The 18,110-nt window shown below is 45.4% G+C and overlaps 1 protein-coding gene across 2 annotated transcripts in view; it reads right to left on the bottom strand.

Moving 5' to 3' along the window:
- The window catches only part of KDM7A (lysine demethylase 7A), a 96,521-nt gene extending 78,937 nt beyond the window's left edge, over positions 1 to 17,584 (bottom strand). For both annotated transcript variants that reach the window (XR_005583216.1, XM_039483027.1), the window contains exon 1: positions 17,142 to 17,584. Coding sequence is in view for 1 of the 2 variants with exons in the window: in XM_039483027.1 (XP_039338961.1) it covers positions 17,142 to 17,410 (269 nt within the window). In the remaining variant the exon portion in view is untranslated. The remainder of the gene's footprint in view (positions 1 to 17,141) is intronic.
- Between the last annotated feature and the right edge of the window lie 526 nt (positions 17,585 to 18,110).

Raw genomic sequence — 18,110 nt, 5'->3', positions numbered from 1 at the left:
ATTCCGGGGGCCCGGGGTCTTTGGCGGCGGGGGGGCCCTTCCGTTCCGGGACCCGCCGCTGAAGTGCCCCGAAGACCCGCGGCGGGGGCCCGAGTCCGCTTCGGCGGTAATTCGGCGGAGGGGGGCCCCCGCCGCGGGTCTTCGGGGCACTTCGGCGGCGGGTCCCGGAACGGAAGGGCCCCCCGCCGCCGAATTACCGCCGAAGACCGGGCTGCGCTTCGGCGGCGGGTCCCGCTCCGTCTTCAGCGGTAATTCGCCAGCGGGGGGTCCTTCCGACCCGGAGCGGAAGGACCCCTCGCCGGCGAAGACCGGGAGCGGCAGAAGCTCCTGCACCCGGCCGCATAAGAGTTTGCCGGTCACCCCGGAGCGAGTGAGGGACCCCGCTCCAGGGGCCCCGAAAAACTCTGGTGGGGGCCCCCGTGGGGCTCGGGGCCTGGGGCAAATTGCCCCTCTTGCCCCCCCCCCTCTGGGCGGCCCTGCAGTTTTGTGAGATCCCTTTGTAACTCTTTGCAGTCTGCTTTCAACTTAACTATCATGAGCAGTTTTGTATCATCTGCAAATTTTCCCACCTCATCATTGACCCCTTTTCCACATCATTTATGAATATGTTCAACAGTACTGGTCCCAGTAGAAAGTCCTGGAGGACACCACTATTTAGCTCTCTCAATTCTGAAAACTGACCATTTATTCCTACCCTTTGTTTCCTATCTTTTAACCAGTTACTGATCCATGAAAGGACTTTCCCTCTTATCCCATGAGAGCTTACTTTGCTTAAGAGTCTTTGGTGAGGGACCTTGTCAAAGGCTTTCTGAAACATAATATTCAGCTCTTATGTTGATTAAATTATGCTGACTCATTTGTTTCTTATGTCTATGCCAAACTGCTATGAACTAGGTAAATAAGTAGTTCCTCATACATAACAAGCATAATTATAGAACTCAATATGGGGCCAGTGATTATTATTTCTATTTCTATTTATATATATTTTTATTTATATTTTTGCACTGTGGTTACTGGTAAGTAACCATGGGAGCTTTGCAAAAATACAGGTAGATTTATATATTGTTCAGATGGATCAGCAGGCCTTCTGGTACTCAGACATCTTGGTTGCCACCAGATTCAAGCTCTTCCATCCTCAACTTACATCCAGATTGTAGGGTTGCCAGGTGTCCATTTTTCAACCGGAACACCCGGTCAAAAAGGGACCCTGGCAGCTCCAGTCAGCATCGCTGACCAGGCCATTAAAAGTCTGGTCAGCGGCACAGTGGGCCTAAGGCAGGCTCCCTACCTGCCCTAACTCCATGTCGCTCCTGGAAGCAGCAGCACGTCCCTGCAGCCCATAGGCACAGGTGCAGCCAGCCATGGAGACTCCACATGCTGCCCTCGCCCAGAGTGCCAGTTCCGCAGCTCCCATTGGCTGGGAACCACAGAGAATAGGAACTGCGGGGGCGGCACCTGTGGACTGGGGCACTGCTGAGAGCCACCTAGCTGCCTGTGCACCTTCGAGCCAGAGGGATGTACCGGCCACTTCCGGGAGCCACCTGAGGTAAGCGCTGAGTAGAACCCTTTGACTCATAGATGTTGAGGTACTGGTTCTATGGCTCCTAACTAGAGGAGATGATCTACCTCTTGTCTTAGTAAATTCTCATGAGAAGGGTCCCTGAAGACATGGCGTGGTAGAGGGAGGGAGGTAAAATGGATAGAGTACCCACTGCGAACCATTTCTAAGACTCATTGGTCTGATATTATGTGCTCCTAAGTGCTGCGGAATGCTGCCCAAATGGATGGATAGTGGTGGTCAGCTGTAGAGGTTGGGGGGAGGGGGAATGGTCTATCGATGCCTCAACCAACATGTCAAAATTGGTGTTTGGACATGGACAGCTGGGATGAGGAAGATTGCAGGCCAGATGGTTTATGCCTCAAAAATTTCTCTCTCTTTGTGGCTCTTAGTAATGCTGAGTCAAGTATTGGGAGCTGTGTGGTTTGTGCTGGGGCTGCTGACTAAATTTTCTCTTTTGTCCTGGCGTGCAGATGCCCAGTGAACAGCGAATGGCACTAGAATCCTTCAGTGTGTGACGAGAGCCATCACTCTTCTCTGTGAAGAACTTTGAAGGCACTAAGGGAAGTTCTTCAACAGTTGACCACACCTCTTTCGGGAAGCCTGACAGATGAAGCCATGATGCATGTCATATCACCCAGCCATGGAGATGGACCTGGCCGCTGTGTCAGCTGTATCGAGGGCAGACTGTAGCATGTCTAGGCCGCTAACTGTCCCTCTGGGATGATAGCCTTAAATTGGTTGTAATGCGACTCAGGCAGCTGCTCAATAAAATCATTCAGTTTCTAATAGTTTACATACACCTCTACCCTGATATAATGCGACCCGATATAACATGAATTCGGATAGAACGCGGTAAAGCAGCACTCCGGGATGGGGCGGGGGGAGAAGGGCCTTCACACTCCGGCAGATCAAAGGAGGTTCGATATAACAGTTTCACTTATAATGCAGTAAGATTTTTTGGCTCCTGTGGACAGCGTTATATTGGGGTAGAGGTGTAGTTGTATTTTGCCACCAGGGCTTGGGAACTGGCAATTTGAAACTGAAGCATGGCCAAGGAGTATGCCTTCCTCCCCAAAAGGTCCAAGCACTTCCAGTCCCTATCATAGGCAGTGGACCTCATCTGTTATTGACGGCTGTGGGAATTAATAGTGTCCACCACAATGGAGTTGGGTGAAGGGTGGTAGAAGAGGAATTCAGTCCCCTGGGGGAAGGGGAAAACTATCACTATAACTACACTAAGTACTAGGAGGCTAACTACAGAAATGCAAAATCGAAAGCAATGGTTGTAATGGACTGTGAATGGCTTCGTCCCTAGCCAAGGGTGGTTGAGAAGGAACTGAGGGGGGTTAGCCCGTACATGCTGACTAGCCTCATGGCAAGACAGGAGGAGACACAGCACATGTGCAGGCTTAATGGACACTGCTACCAATGTTCTCTGATCAGCAGTGCAGGATACAAACACACCTACAGTGGAGCACCCATAGGGACACTACTTGAAGAACCTTCTCTTCTGTATGCAGACCATGCCACAGTATTATAAAACCTGCCTTAGTGACCATTTCTGAAGAGAGACCATCTGTCACAAGCAACTAGTTGCAGAGGCCATGGAACTTTTTCCCCTATAATTTAACTGTGAAGAAACAGTGAAGAGTGACTGCCTGTCATCTGCGACCAGTGACCACATTTTCTTTCTCCCTTCAGAGCTGGATGCCTGGCCAGCAGCCGCTGCTCTCTTCTCTGCCTTCAGTACTGAGTGGCTAGAGAGCAGTGTCTGTTAGCTTTTTTCTGGACGTCATTTAACATGTCTAACTTATAGATGTCTAAATGGTTTGTGTTCAGAGTACCACGGAGATCAATTCTCTTGTTTTATACTTCAACAGGGGCGACACTGAGGGTAGGGGACTTGCAAGGGCTATAGCCACTCCAACATTTTCCTTTGCCATCCCTGCCCCATTGCCACCTCTCCCCGCACAAAGGTCAAACTTTATGCAGAAATAAGGGTGGCACGGTATGATATCAGCACCTGTACTTTTCTACTGCTCCTGGCATTTATAGGGGCTGATACGTACAACTTACCTGAACCACACACATAGTGGCTGGGGAGTGCCTGAGGATCTGGCACGGGATCCAGGACTCTCGCCCATATGGTGCAATCTTGCAAAGCAGGTTGAGCTCCTGGTCTGGCCTCCACTCACAGAGCCTATTGCTCTTCGCACAGGCTTATTAGCAACCAGGGGACACACTTTTAAATACCCTCCCTGGGAGGAAGTCACGCTGACTTGGACAGCTCAAGTGCAATAGGAGGTGGGCCATTCAGGCAGTGGAGAGAAGCTAGGTGTATCTCTTTGGAGCAGCTGGCTACACCAAGTCTCTGTGAAGGCTGTCAGAGGGGTTCCTCACCTCCTGCCAGGACATCTTTGGACTAGATTTGGCTCCACTCTCAGGGCTATGGCTAAAGGTACCTGCTGTAACAGGTGCTGGGGGAGGAGGATAAGTTATGGCCGGTCCAAGAGAGCATAGAAGCTGTGAGAGTCAGGGGAATGGGTCTGGATATGGGCAGAGTGCATGTGTAGGGGCTGTAGGTTTGGCATCTTAAGGGACCTAGGGTTCTGGGATATATGATGGGCTGCAGATGTGGGTCTAGGATATGTGGGGCTTTTTTAGGGAGCAGAGGGGAGCTGACAGGTTGGCAGAGGTATATGGGGTGCAAGAAGAACTGGAGTTCTTCTGAGTGCTGGGTGGGTATGAAGGGAACTGGGGTTCTCGTGGGGATGGGGGCCACAGCCACTGCTCTCCGGCCACCCAGCTCTGAGAAGATGAAGAAGGGTGGAATAGTATGGCACTGCCACTCTTACTTCTGTGCTGCTGCTTGTGGCAGTATTGCCTTTAGAGTGAGCAGCCATACAGGAGTAGATGCTGGGCAGATAACATAGCCCCCCCAATTTTCTGTCTAGCCCACTTCAGCTCCCCTTTGGGTAAGATAACAGTCCATAAGGAAAAATGGAACTGAGACGCAGATAGCTTCCTGAGTCCAGGATAGTAACAGCAGCAGAGCCAAGAAAAAACAGAGAGGCTTAGCAATTCCTTTATTTATAGGGAAAGGTAGGAGCTCCTTCCAGTTCATTTATTTATGAATAAGGGTGAGTGCAGAACTAATTTATTCTGGGGTTTAGTTAGGATAAATAACTCAATTTTTTGTTTTACTTAGGAAGGAGTCCAGGATGGATTAATTGGAGTTGTATGTGATAGACAGGAAAACATCATAACTGATTTTATTTGTGGGTGGTAGTTGATTTACTAATGGAAGAGAAAAGACATGTCAAGGCAAAGTAAAATGGCACTGTCTTTAGAGACCCAGCTTTGCAGGTATATTTCATCAACAGTACAGCAGAACCTCAGAGTTACGAACACTAGAATTACAAACTGACCAATCAACCACACACATCATTTGGAACCAGAAGTATACAATCTGGCAGCAGCAGAGACAAAAAAATAATGCAAATACAATAGAGTACTGTGTTAAACATACTAAAAAGAAAAGTTTAAAAAAAGATTTCACAAGGTAAGGACACTGTTTGTGTTTGCTTCATTTAAATTAAGATGGTTAAAAGCAGTATTTTTCTTTTGCATAGTAAAGTTTCAAAGCTGTAGTAAGCCTATGTTCAGGTGTAAACTTTTGAAAGAACAACCATCATGTTTTGTTCAGAGTTACGAACAACCTCCATTCCCAAGGTGTTTGTAACTCTGAGATTCTACTGTAGTAGGCTTAGGCTTTATCTACACAAAAAAGTTGCACCATTTAATTTTTTTTAATTGATTAAATTAAACTGATACAAAAGCTATATGGTCACTTCTTTTGGTTTAAAATCAAGCCCTCTTTTGTTTACCTTGAGTCAATAGCTGAAAAGAAATAAACCTGATTTATGCCAAAATAAGAGCATCCACAGTGTCTCTTGCATAAGTTTAACTTAATCAGTTTAAAAACATTTTATTTTAAATACTGCAACTTGTGCACGTACATAAGGACTTAAGGCTTGTCTACACTGGCAATTAACAACGCTGAAACTTTCTCGGTCAGGATGAAAAACCACCCCCGTGTGCAGCAAGCTGCAGCGCTGTAAAGCGCCAGAGTAAACAGTGCTTAGTGCTGGGAGCTGCGCCACTCACTGAGGTATTTTTTTTTTTTTAATGCTGAGAGAGCTCTCTCCCAGAGCTGCGCCGCGATTACACAAGGCACGTTAAAACACAGCCATGGCAGCGCTTTAGCGTTGCCGGTGTAGACTAGCCCTTAGTCTTTGAATTAATAGCTATTAAGAAAGGTTTCAAACCCAGGGATATAGAGGAAAGAGAGTGAGACTCTGGACAAGGGACAAAGAGACCAAGATGTTGTCTACACATAAGCTGTACCACTTTAACTATATTAATATAGTTATGTAGAACAAATCCCATCACCACTGAGTATGGACACAGTTATGCCAGTACAAAGGTGCTTATACTGGTACAGGAAGTGGCACTTCTGTATCAGCATAACTGTGTCCACACTACTGTTTATAACAGTATTGCTATGGTGGTTTTAAAAAAATAAAATAGCACCCCTCATTGACAGTTATTCCAGTACAACTTTCAAAAGTGGATGAGGCCTGAAGGGATTAGCTTAAAAGGAGTACATGAAGAAGGGAGATAGAGGAGGAAGGAAGGAGAGGAGGAAGATAACTGAACACAATACAGAGATAACAAGAAATATTTAAGAGAGGGGGAGTAGAAAGAAAAGAATGCCACGCTAAATACAAAAAGACACGTGTGAGAGTAGGAGAGGAGTGGAGTGAAGCCACGAAGAGAAGATTTAGCAAAAGCACAGGTGACAGTCCATTTCGTTAGAATTTTAAAACTGTTATAGTTGATAATGCTATAGTTCCAGTATAAAGCTATTTTATTCCTTTAAATTATAGGAGCACAACCGTATTTGTCACCTGAGAAACTAGTAAGTATGTCTACACTGCAATTGAAGATGTGTATATATATATCCACGCTAGCTTTAATCTAGATAGCACGACTAAAAACAGCAACAAAGCCACAACCTTCTGCATGGGTTGGATTAGCCCACCAAGAATCCTGATACACAGGTTCCCAGCATGTACTGAATCCCAGGCAACCGCGGCTTCAGGTCTATTTGTGGTCATGCTAACTAGATTAAAAGCTAGTGTTGGTATGTGTACTTGAGCTGCAATCACATCTCAACTGCAGTGTAGACATACCTTTTGTCTTCAGACTAGTTGGTGAAAGGCTTGAAAAGTTTGTGTGTAAAACAGAATATTGCTTCTCAGGTCTCGTTGCTTCTTGAAATCTGAAAATATATAACAACGCTGTCTCGCTTAAATTAGAGTAACTCTTTCTACTGTTTCCATCAACTTTACAGGGAATGTGAGGGATTAAGCTAACAAGTGGTGTTAATCTATAGTCTAATAAATGAAAGCAATTTGGAATTAGAAATGGTTACTTATGATGTTAATGCATCCATTCTTTTGGGCTTTGGAAAAAAATCCTCGATATCCAACCTTCCTTTTTACAGTACATCAATAACATGAAAAGTCCATCCATGAACTACCATTGTGGCTACTTTAAGGACAGGGGATAAATTCTTTTCTTTTTTTAAAATAAAGTTTACTGAGGAGAGGTGTCTACATTTTCTACCCATATTCATTTTTCCTTAAGTCTCTAAAACCTGACTCATGTCTGGCATATCTGCTGGAAAGTAAAGTCCATTTTTATTAAAGCCTCTTTTCTATTTTGCAGATGGCAACGAATGTTTTGCTTTTTCTGCAGACTCTGCTACTGTATCATTAGGATCTCCCAACAAGTTTTCCTCCTGAATAGTTAGTGAAAGCTAGTAAACACTTTCCATGACAGTCTACTATCAAGGTGTTCACCATATGCATCTCCTATATACAGCTTTAGAGGTCACTGATCTCACACAATCTTAATGAATTCAATGATTCACTGAATACAAAATATGAGGTTATTTTAGTTCAAACCTGGCTTTAATGTCAACTTTAGAACATGTTATCTTTCAGTTAATTTGTTCCTGCTAACAGCTCTGTGTAAAAGATTTTAACATTGCCTTGATTTCTCTAGTTCTGTCGGCTCTTCTGATAGAATCGCTATTTTTTTAACAATGCAATTAATACCACATCATCTTAGAGACAGTCGGATTTAATCTACTGCATTAGGGTTGCCAGGTGCCTGTTATTTTCTGGATTAAACAAACAAACAAAAGAACAGGTCAAAAGAGGACCTGTAGGTTGTCCAGTCAGAAGTACTGACCGGACACAAAAGTCCAGTTACCATCTGTCGGGGCAGCAAAACAGTGGGGTAGCTGCATGCAAACACCACTGCCAGCCTGCCACCCACCAGCCTGGGGTAAGGGGAGGGAAAGGAATGCTGGGTCATCAACCCACACCAGTCTCTTCTCAGCCAGGGCCACCCCTACCTGCATCTCGTGGGCAGGCAGGCTCCACATCAAATAAGTCACTAGTCCTACAAACAGCCTCCTTCACTACACAAGCCTGATGTGATCCCTAAGCACCATCTGTACTGTGCACTGAATGAGGCTGGGGATCTATAGAAAAAAATACGTAATCCTGACCTAAAGGATGCCTCATAATGCTTATGGACAAGGGGGCCAGATTAAGAATACACAGGCAGCCTTAATTCTGGCATTTCATAACTTCTGAGTGTTTGACTTTGCAAACTGAGTTTATTTTTATGTACAGCACTTTTTTTTTTTTTAAAAGCAAACTCAAAATAATTTTACAGTATGGAACAATACTGATCCTATAGGTGTTATCAGCAGGGTTGGAATCTTTAATTCCTCAGCACAGAACTCTAACATTTGAGCTAACAGAGCACCTGCTAGTAGTATTAGGCTATCTTCTATGTGGACCAGCCACTAGAAGCATTTCATTGTCAAAAGAATATTTTTAGCAAAGCAAGTAAGAAAACTGGACATGTGATTCATAAAATAGAATTTTCATCTCTTCACTGTTCGAAAAAATACTGCAATATTTTTACCCTAGGATAGCTCAATTTGACCTAGAAATTCAAAACTGAACATACTCTATTACTCTGATAAGGACTAATGCATAGGTCTCCAATCTGTGGGGCACCCCCTCCCCCGGGGATGCACGGAGGAATGTTCGAGGGGTGCAGCTGAGGCCCAGGCCAGCCCCCAACGGGCACTGGCTGCCAGCCCTACACCCACACCCAGCTATGGCACCAGCCTCAGCCCCTCACCTCCCAGAGCCACAGCCCTGCTCCTGGCCCCAGCTCCTGTGGGCAGGCATGGACAGGGGTAAGGGAAAGGACAAGGTAAAAATTTGGGGACCACTGAACTAATGCCTTTGAGTGTTTTTGAAATTTTACAATTACATTTTTTAAATATTTATGCACATCTTAGGCAAGTCTGTATGGTCCAACACAGGCAGTCCAATCGCTAACAACTTTGAAAGGTGATGTAGGTATTTCTAGTCTTTATTATGTCAGTGAAGAGGCTAAAGTTTACAGCCAAACTGAGCCTGTGGAGATTACGAGTGACTAGGCTGCTACCTACACAGGTTTTTGAAACAGCAACAGTGTAAAACTGACAAACTAATAAGTGCTTGCCTACATGAACGGTTAGTTTGCAGCAAGCTAGGGTTTAAATCTACCCCACACTAGCCTGCCCAGAAACTAAGTGTCCGTGTGGACCCTGCTGCCACACACTGAAAGTTCTGTAATGCTCTCTGATCTATTCCTGTTTCAAAGCGGAGCAGATTAAAGTGCACAGGAGAACTTCTAGTGCACTGCAGCAGGGTCCACACAGACACTTAGTTAGGGTGACCAGGTGTCCGGTTTTTGACCACAACACCCGGTTGAAAAGGGATCTTGACAGCTCCAGTCAGCACTGCTGACCAGGCCATCAACTGTCTGGTTGGCAGTGCCACGCAGCGGGGCTGGTAGACTCCCTGCTAGCCTCCATGCCGCATGGCTCCCGGGAAGCAGCCAGCATGTCCCCCCTCCGGCTCCTACAGGTACGGGTAGCCAGGGGGCTCTGCATGCTGCCCCTGCCCTAAGCACCGCCACCTCAGCTCCCATTGGCCGGGAACCACGGCCAATGGGAGCTATGAGGAGGTACCTGTGGACAGGGCAGTGGGCAGGGCCATCTGGCTGTCCCTCTGCCTAGGAGCCGTAGTGCGGGACATGCCGCTGCTTCCGGGAGCTGCTTGAGGTAAGCGCCGCCCACAGCCTGTACTCCTGACCCCCTCTCGGGCCCCAACCCCCTGCCCCAGGCCCAGCCCTGATCCCCCTCCCGCTCTCTGAACCTGTAGGAGCTCCATGCGGCCATACCTGCAGATGTTCAGGTAAACAAAGCGTCTCGCGGCCTGCCAGGGGCTTACCCTGAACCAAGTTTGGGAACCTTTGTTCTAGAATGATCCAGATCAAATCAAGTCTATGTCCTCTTAAAAAAAAAATGGAGCACGAAAAACTTCAATTCTCAGAATGTTTTCTTTCCCTCCCTCCACTTTCATGCATAGTGTTTTTAAGACAGCCTTAAAGAGAATAAAACAAAACATTAATGTAAATAGAAACAACATAATTAAATGTAGGAATAAGTTTAGCAGGATAGCTGCAGTCTGTCAACTGAATTTCTATTGAAAATAGATTTAATACTTCAACATATTAAAAATTTAGAATATTTTGACTCCCTGCATTTGGCTTTTACATTAATGTAGAATGATCTTCTATAGAAGCTTTTTGCTTTTGTGACAAACCTAAGCACTTATGCCCTGCAGAGAAAGAATGAACTCAACATTTTCAGCAAGAAAATCTACTTTACTTAATGCCAAAATAATGGAGAGAAATGTATGAAATATTAATTCAATTTGAAGCAGAACTGACCTGGATAGACAGAATTATCCATTTAAACCCATGTTATTGGCATGAAGCAGAAACATATCTGAAGACACTTGAAACTTCTAAAATGTGAGTTCTGTGTATTCATATGCCAATGTCACAATACAGAAAAAAGACTTAACCATTTCATATATATACACACCAACAATTTTAAATTCCCTAAATACTTCACCAAAACATCTTAATAGTTCTTCTGAATCATTAAACAGGTCAGTGGCAATTTGCTATTATCTCATAGCTGACTGGAATACTGTTATTAAATGAATAAATTCTTCTTAGACTGTGGAATATTACTTTTCAAGTCTGTGAACTGAATATATGAAAGTCTTTACAAGTTAGTCAAAATTGTTCAGACATGGTTCTGAAAAGAACAAACAATGTACACCTCTACCCCGATATAACGCTGTCCACGGGAGCCAAAAAAATCTTACATTATAGGTGAAACCGCGTTAGATCAAACTTGCTTTGATCCGATGGAGCACTGCTTTACCGCGTTATACCCAAATTCGTGTTATATTGGGTCACGTTATATCAGGGTAGAGGTGTACTAGAAAGTACAAGTATTTGTACAACAGGGAGTCTGCCTTAGCCCCACTGCATCGCCAACTGGAAGCTGCCCAAGGTAAGCGCCACCTGGCCCACATCCCTCATGCCCTCCCGCACCCCAGCCCGCTGCCCCAGCCCTGAGCCTCCTCCTGCATACAAACTCCCTCCCAGATCCTGCACCAGCCCTGAGCATCCAGCACGTCCCGGCGGCCTGCCGCTTCCTGCGGCTCCCATTGTCCGGGAACAGTGAACCGCGGCCACTGGCAGCTGTAGGGGGCCATGCCTGTGGAAGGTCAACGTAAACAAAATGTCTCGCGGCCTGCCAGCGGATTATCCTGCTGGGCCGCCTGATAGAGCAGTGGTGGGCAACCTAAGAATTAAGGACCATCCAACAAGGAATCCCATTACATACACAATTAAGGACATAAATATTGGATTCATTAAAAGAGCAACACAACGTACATCCATGAAAATAAGAGCACCTTTATAAACCATGACTTCAATTCTTCAGTCAAATTAACTATATGTCAAAGAAACCAAACAGGAAGTTAATGTACCTGAACATTTTCTATGTAACTTATCTAGATGGTGGTGCAATACAAATTCTCTACTAACAAGTTAAATTTCATACTTAGCGCCTTACAGGAACTGTCTTCACTAACTCATTTAACATTTTTTGTAATAAGTGATTACCAAGTTCAAGTATGCTTCTTTATTTTTTTTCAAATGGGTACACTAAACAAACAGGCAAGGCTAACAATATGATTGATACAGAGCAATTAAATACCATATAGATTACAACTAAACTCTTTTAAACAGCATAGTATAGATAACTATGTAAAAATCCATGCTGTTGTACAAGTCCAATTCAGAAAGTGTCAAAAAAGCAGAAAATAGCTGAGAACTTAACAACTGGACAGTAACAGACCGTGAATCCCTGTAACAACTGAACCTGGCGATATTCTAAACAAAGAATTCTCAACTATGCTTGTAGCTGTTTCCATCACTTCACACTGATTCGAACATTCTAGGCTTCAGTGTGACGATCCTGGAAACTTTTTATTTACATAATTCATTCATTATTACATACTACCAACATTCTAACAAACAAATGTATATAGTATGCTCAATATGTCCTGGCCTGATTCTAGTCTGGAAAACTTAGTTCTGCCTACCTAGATTCTTTTACAGATTCTAATTGGATATAGTATGCTTCACTTCCTGTTCTAAATTTTGCACTGTTATACATTGTTAAACGGCAGCTGTATTTCACCCCAGAACACTCAGTAATGGATACAGTGATTCCTATGTACACAAGATACTTTGATTCTTCTCATATGAAAGGCACTATTAAAAACTCGAGTTCCCTAACTAATCACCACCTATTTTAGCATGATGAAATCACCTTATTGTCCTCCCACTGTAATTTTATGAATGATATTATCAAAACATTACTGAAACAAAATGTTAACATTATTGCCCAATTTCAGGATTCAAAAATTATGAGTCAGGCTTCAGTCATAAGTAGCTTTAAAAAATCATAATTTAAAAAAAGTAAACTTCAGAGTCTTTATTTACCTTTGAGTTGAGCCTCTATTGTTCACATTTTCAGAATTCCCCTTCCCCTCCCCCACCCCCAAAATGAGGGCTAGAAGTTTAATTTTTTTTTTAAAGGGAAAGTCAGATTCTCATTGTCACATGACTCCAGGAGCAGGGGCATTAAAAAAAATCAAGTATCAGAATTGTTAACATACTATTGATGTAAAGGAAAAGATAATGCATTGCTTTCAAACACAGCACATATACAAATCAGTCAAATGCCAGTTTATCAAGACAACTGCACTCAAAATAGATATCCACACAATTCCAAGAATTAGACTTTTCTATAGCACTCAACACTTTTGTATATGAGCATGTCACACAGATTAATGAGTTTATTCTGACAAGAGAAACCATGTCACAGAAGAGGAACTGAGGCACAAAGAGAACAACTTGTTCTCAGGAAACTTGCGTCAGGGCTGGAATCAGACACCAAATGTTCCGAGTACTACTCCGAAGTGAGCTAAGACAGGGAGGCTTGTTTTTAAAAAGTTGTAAACGCCAACAGAAAAGCAGTTTTTGTTCTGGTCTATAAGGTGCCACAGGACTCTGTCGCTTTTTACAGATCCAGACTAACAGAGCTACCCCTCTGATACTAGAATATATGATGATGTTAATGCTAACAGCCAAAGGAACACATAAAACTGGTTTTGAGGTTGATATTGTATTAAATGAATGGTTCTGAGAACATCTTAATGTCTGGAAGCAGATATTTACCATCCTCGGACTCTATAGACCAGGGGTCGGCAACCTTTCAGAAGTGGTGTGCCGAGTCTTCATTTATTCACTCTAATTTAAGGTTTCGCGTGCCAGTAATACATTTTTAGAAGGTCTCTTTCTATAAGTCTATAATATATAACTAAACTATTGTTGTATGTAAAGTAAATAGGATTTTTTAAATGTTTAAGAAGCTTCATTTAAAATTAAATTAAAATGCAGAGCCCCCTGGACCAGTGGCCAGGACCTGGGCAGTGTGAGTGACACTGAAAATCAGCTCACGTGCCGTGCCATTGGTTGCATACCCCTGCTATAGACTATTTTAACTTGTAAAAAAATTATCCATTAGAGTAAGTATAAAGTGATTTAGTCTTAGACCCAAGAATTTGATATAAGGAAGTCATCTAAAAGGCAGAAGAGACCTTGAGGCATCTGCACTTTTACTAACCAGTCCTCAAACTACAAAATACATGAACATTCTACCTTTTCAAATGAACTATCACCACAGAGACACGTTTGGAAAAGACCTTAGGCACAACTGAAAACTAAATGGGAGAATTCTGTACTGGTAACAATTCTCACCAGAATGGATATGAAGTTACTTCTTTTCAACAGGTTAGATTAAATATGGAATTAAGTTTCTGAGGGTGAGAACTGCATGTCAACGCTGTGAATTCAGAGATGACCAAAATTGAAGTTTAATCATTTAAAGTTTCAAGTTATACCAAAAGTAATGTTCATTATGCACACAAATAGTGCTGTAGTTTTCCTCTTCATGACCCTCTATAACTGACTCACTTTTAAATAGCGTAACCAAGAATGTGTCTTCATTTGTGAAATTGTGATTATTTTAAACAGATATGGATATAAACTTCTAAATCTAAAACAGACCCAGGAAGAAATACATATTCAGTTGTAAAAGGCACCAAGCTTGTAGAAATAAGCATCTCCTTTTGGATGATCAACTAGACATTATTCAATACCATTAACATTGAAAAAAATAAGCAGAACACAAAAGAATTTTCAAACAATTTCAAAAATCAATTATATTCTGAGTGTTTAGCAACAAAGAAGCCTTTCCCTCATAGTACAACCTCTATTATGCTGCTTCAGAAATGGTAAATTTATTTCCTTACGATGCCAGAATACAATCATTTAACCCTTAAATGCCAATAATTTATGTGCAGTGTTAATGACCACCTTGATCAATCGGTCCATCAGCTCTCACAGAGAGCGCGCCCATTACAACACATCATTCCTGTTGTTCTAGTCTACCCAGTCCTTCAGCTACCTGCTGGCTGGGCTGTCAGTGGCACTGGATACCCGATCGACATAGCGCATTGTAGTCCAGAACCCCTGAGTGATATGCTAGCCTCACCCTCCAAAGTAGCTGGGATTACAGGCACATGCCACCGTGCCTGGTATTAATGATCAAGGAAACATAATGGTTCAACATCCTTGTATGCATGCCCTTCTATATTAGAAAGGTAACCTATAATTTATCCCCTAATTTGTGTGAAGATTTGTGTCTATGACTTTATCTACAGCAAATGACTTGAGTTTTAATTTTGGTAAAACATGTACTACACTAACATATGCCCAAATAAATTATGACGCTAAAAGGATAGCATAGCATATAGAAAATAGCAGAAAATTGTATCAATGTTCCAATTAGTACCAGCAAGAGGCAGCTACTTCATGATGATGGATAACACTTTTTTCATGGCAGTGGCCTATAACCTTGTGTGGAATTAAAAAAAAAAAAAAAAGAATCTTACCATAATATTTCATTAGCTAACAGCCTCATGAGATGTGATCAGTCCAGAGAGAAGAGAGCTTGCCTTTCACTGTATCAGGCAAACATCATGCATCCCGATTTAAGAATAATTTTTTAAAAAGCAGAAGATTCCTTCCCCCCCAACCCTCCATCCCATTAAAAACAATAAATATCAAAGGGCCTATGTGTCAGGATGCACTGTTTAGCTTAATACAGATTTCTCAAACAAGGTAGATAAAGGCAAGGTCCAATATCACTGTGCTCTGAAAAATGCAGAGCAAATAATTTATTATTTAACAGATAATACAGCAGGAAGATAATTTGTGACATCAAAAAGCTGCAATTCCAAATCTAAACAGATTCTGTATGTGCAGGAGAATAAAGATGTAATCACTATCAATTTGAAATCTAATCAACTAAAAAGGTAGTTTCAAACCCTACATCTTTTCTAAATCCCCTTGCTAATTTTTGTGGTTTTAGAACTATATTTTCCAATTTTCTCATTTTTTTCTGTCCCTTGCTGTTGTATGAAAGGCTCATATACATGAAGTCTGATTGAATTCTCTAATCACATGCTGAACAAAAAAAAAAAAAGTATTGAAATTATTAACATTCCTCACCCAGCAAAAAGAGTTACCAAAATAAATGTTTTTATTTTCAAACAAAACGTAAATGTGGGGCCTAAATCTACACCCAGCAACTGTTGTCAGAAGTGCTGTCAGACTGTCAATGCACACTCCCTGCTCACAACAGGACCACATGCTTGGGATATGAGAACACAAATACACCTGCAATGGGGAAACAAACCCGATAAAAAGTTTCAGAGCTGACTATGCAGCAGAATAACTGATTTTTTTTTAACTTTACTGGATAGATAACTTTTGGGCCTGTCACTGCCTCCAGTGTACCTTGAATCTAGAAAATTGAACTGAGCACTAAAAGCGTGTGTTCGTTCTTCCCATCCACATCCAGCAGAGGGAGACTTGGCTGTCTAGCCTGCTTTACATCGTGAGTCTGTTTTTGTTAAATGGGGGTATTTAAATGTCCTGCTGTCAATCAAAACGTACTTCCTACAATCACAACCAGCTCCTCCGTAAATATCCCAGCGCTTGGTCTCTACAAATAACAGACTCCAAACCTGAGCAAGGCAGCTGGGGTCAGAACCGAACAGCCAGTTGAGCCGCCGAGCCCCCAACTTGTTTCTTTGTTTAAATGTCCGTGAATACCCCCCACCACCACACACACACACACACACACACGCACGGCTGCCGCTGCTTCGGGCCTCTCTCACGCACAGTTTACAAAACACACACGCGAGCCGGCCGCGGCCGGGGAAGCCGCTTGGGACCGGACAAGAAACGTCAAACCCAGGAAAGGCAGGAACGGACCCAAACCACGGAGTGAGCCACGAAGCCCAGGCGCGGCCGCCGCCGGGAGCTCCCGGCGCGGGGGAGCCCTGACGGCCCGGGGCAGGCACGAGGGAAGAGGAGGTTATCCCTCACCCCCACCGAGCGGCCGGCATGGCCCACCCCTGCATGACGGAGGCAGCCGGGGGGAATCCCCCCCACACCCACATTTAGCGCCCACTCCCCCCCGCGAGCTCAACTTCTGGGCAGCTGCTGCCCCCCCCCCCGCTCTCCGGCGGCCCGAGAGCCCTCATCTGTTGCTCTCTTTACTTTGATGGGTGACACACCCCCCCCAGTGCCGGGCCGGAGTCCCCCCACGCGGCTCCCCGCGGGGGCGGGGAGCGGGGTTATGCCGCTCGGTGGCGTGGGGCAAGAGGGCATCTGGGGGCGGGGGAGCTCGCAGCTGCCCTGCCGGGAGGTCCGGGCGCGAGGGGTCCCCGCCGGGGGTCCGCGTCCCCCCACTGTTTCCCGCTGGTGGCGGCTGTTGTTACCGGGGTTGCTGCCACCCCCGGGCTGTTCCCCTCATCTCCCCCCCCCACGGCGCCGGCGGGGGCTCCCCTCGCCCCGCGGGCTCCCCGGCCCCTACCTGCCGTGGAACCAGTCCTTGCAGATGTCGCACTCGATCATGAAGCGGCTCACGTCGTAGGGCTCCCGGCACACACAGTACACGGGGGTCGCGGTCGCCGCCGCCGCTCCGGCCATCTTTAAAGAACTCACTGACTGAGCCACCCTCCCCCTCCAACAGCCGCCGCCAGCGGCACCAATAACAACAGCACGCGCGCGCCAGCCCCACGGAGCGCGCGCGCGCCAGGGGCGACACGAGAGAGAGCGCGCGCGTGCGGCCCACACAGTCATTTAGCCAGTGACCGCTCCACCGCTGAGCATGCGCGCCTGGGAACTTCGCCTCCCGGGAGCCGCGGCAGCAGCTCGAGGACGTACGAGCGGATGCGACACTTGAGCGTGCCCGCCAGCCGTCTACGCTGTATTGGATGCGCGACAGAAAAGCACGTGCCACAACTCGCTTTGGAGGCGGAGCAGGCAGGCAGGCCGGGCACGCGCTCGCTCCTCCCCCCTCCCTTCCCCCGCGTGACAGTTCCGGGCGGGGGAGGGGGCTAGAGCTGGGGAGCGAAGGGTTCCGCGAGGACACAGAGAGAAAGAGCTCGAGCGCTGGGAGGGGGGAAGAGCCGGCTCCCTTATGTAACCGAGCGGGGCAGACGGGACGGAGGGGGCTGCCGCCTCCCCTCTACGGAAAGTGCCGACAGCTGCCGGACTTGCCCGAACTCCTAGACTTTGTTTTTTTCACGCTTGTGAATGACACGAGGGGGGGTCCCCTATCGCGGGGGCTGTGCCCGCGACACCTGGGCACGGGGAGGCGGGGGGGGGGGGGAGCTGGCGTTATAGGGACACTAGGGTCTGGCGGCTCGGGACATTGCTGGGATTTCCATGGGGCCTGCCTGGTGCAAGACAGGACACATGGTTGCTGCTGGCGCCAGGTGGCACAAGCCATTTGCTGGGAGGCCAATGGTGCTATAGGGACACGGGGTTTGGCATGAGG

The sequence above is a fragment of the Mauremys reevesii genome, linkage group 1 (genome assembly GCF_016161935.1).
Source record: "Mauremys reevesii isolate NIE-2019 linkage group 1, ASM1616193v1, whole genome shotgun sequence".
In the NCBI taxonomy this organism is placed as follows: domain Eukaryota; kingdom Metazoa; phylum Chordata; order Testudines; family Geoemydidae; genus Mauremys; species Mauremys reevesii.
This window is presented reverse-complemented; position numbering and strand designations above follow the sequence as displayed.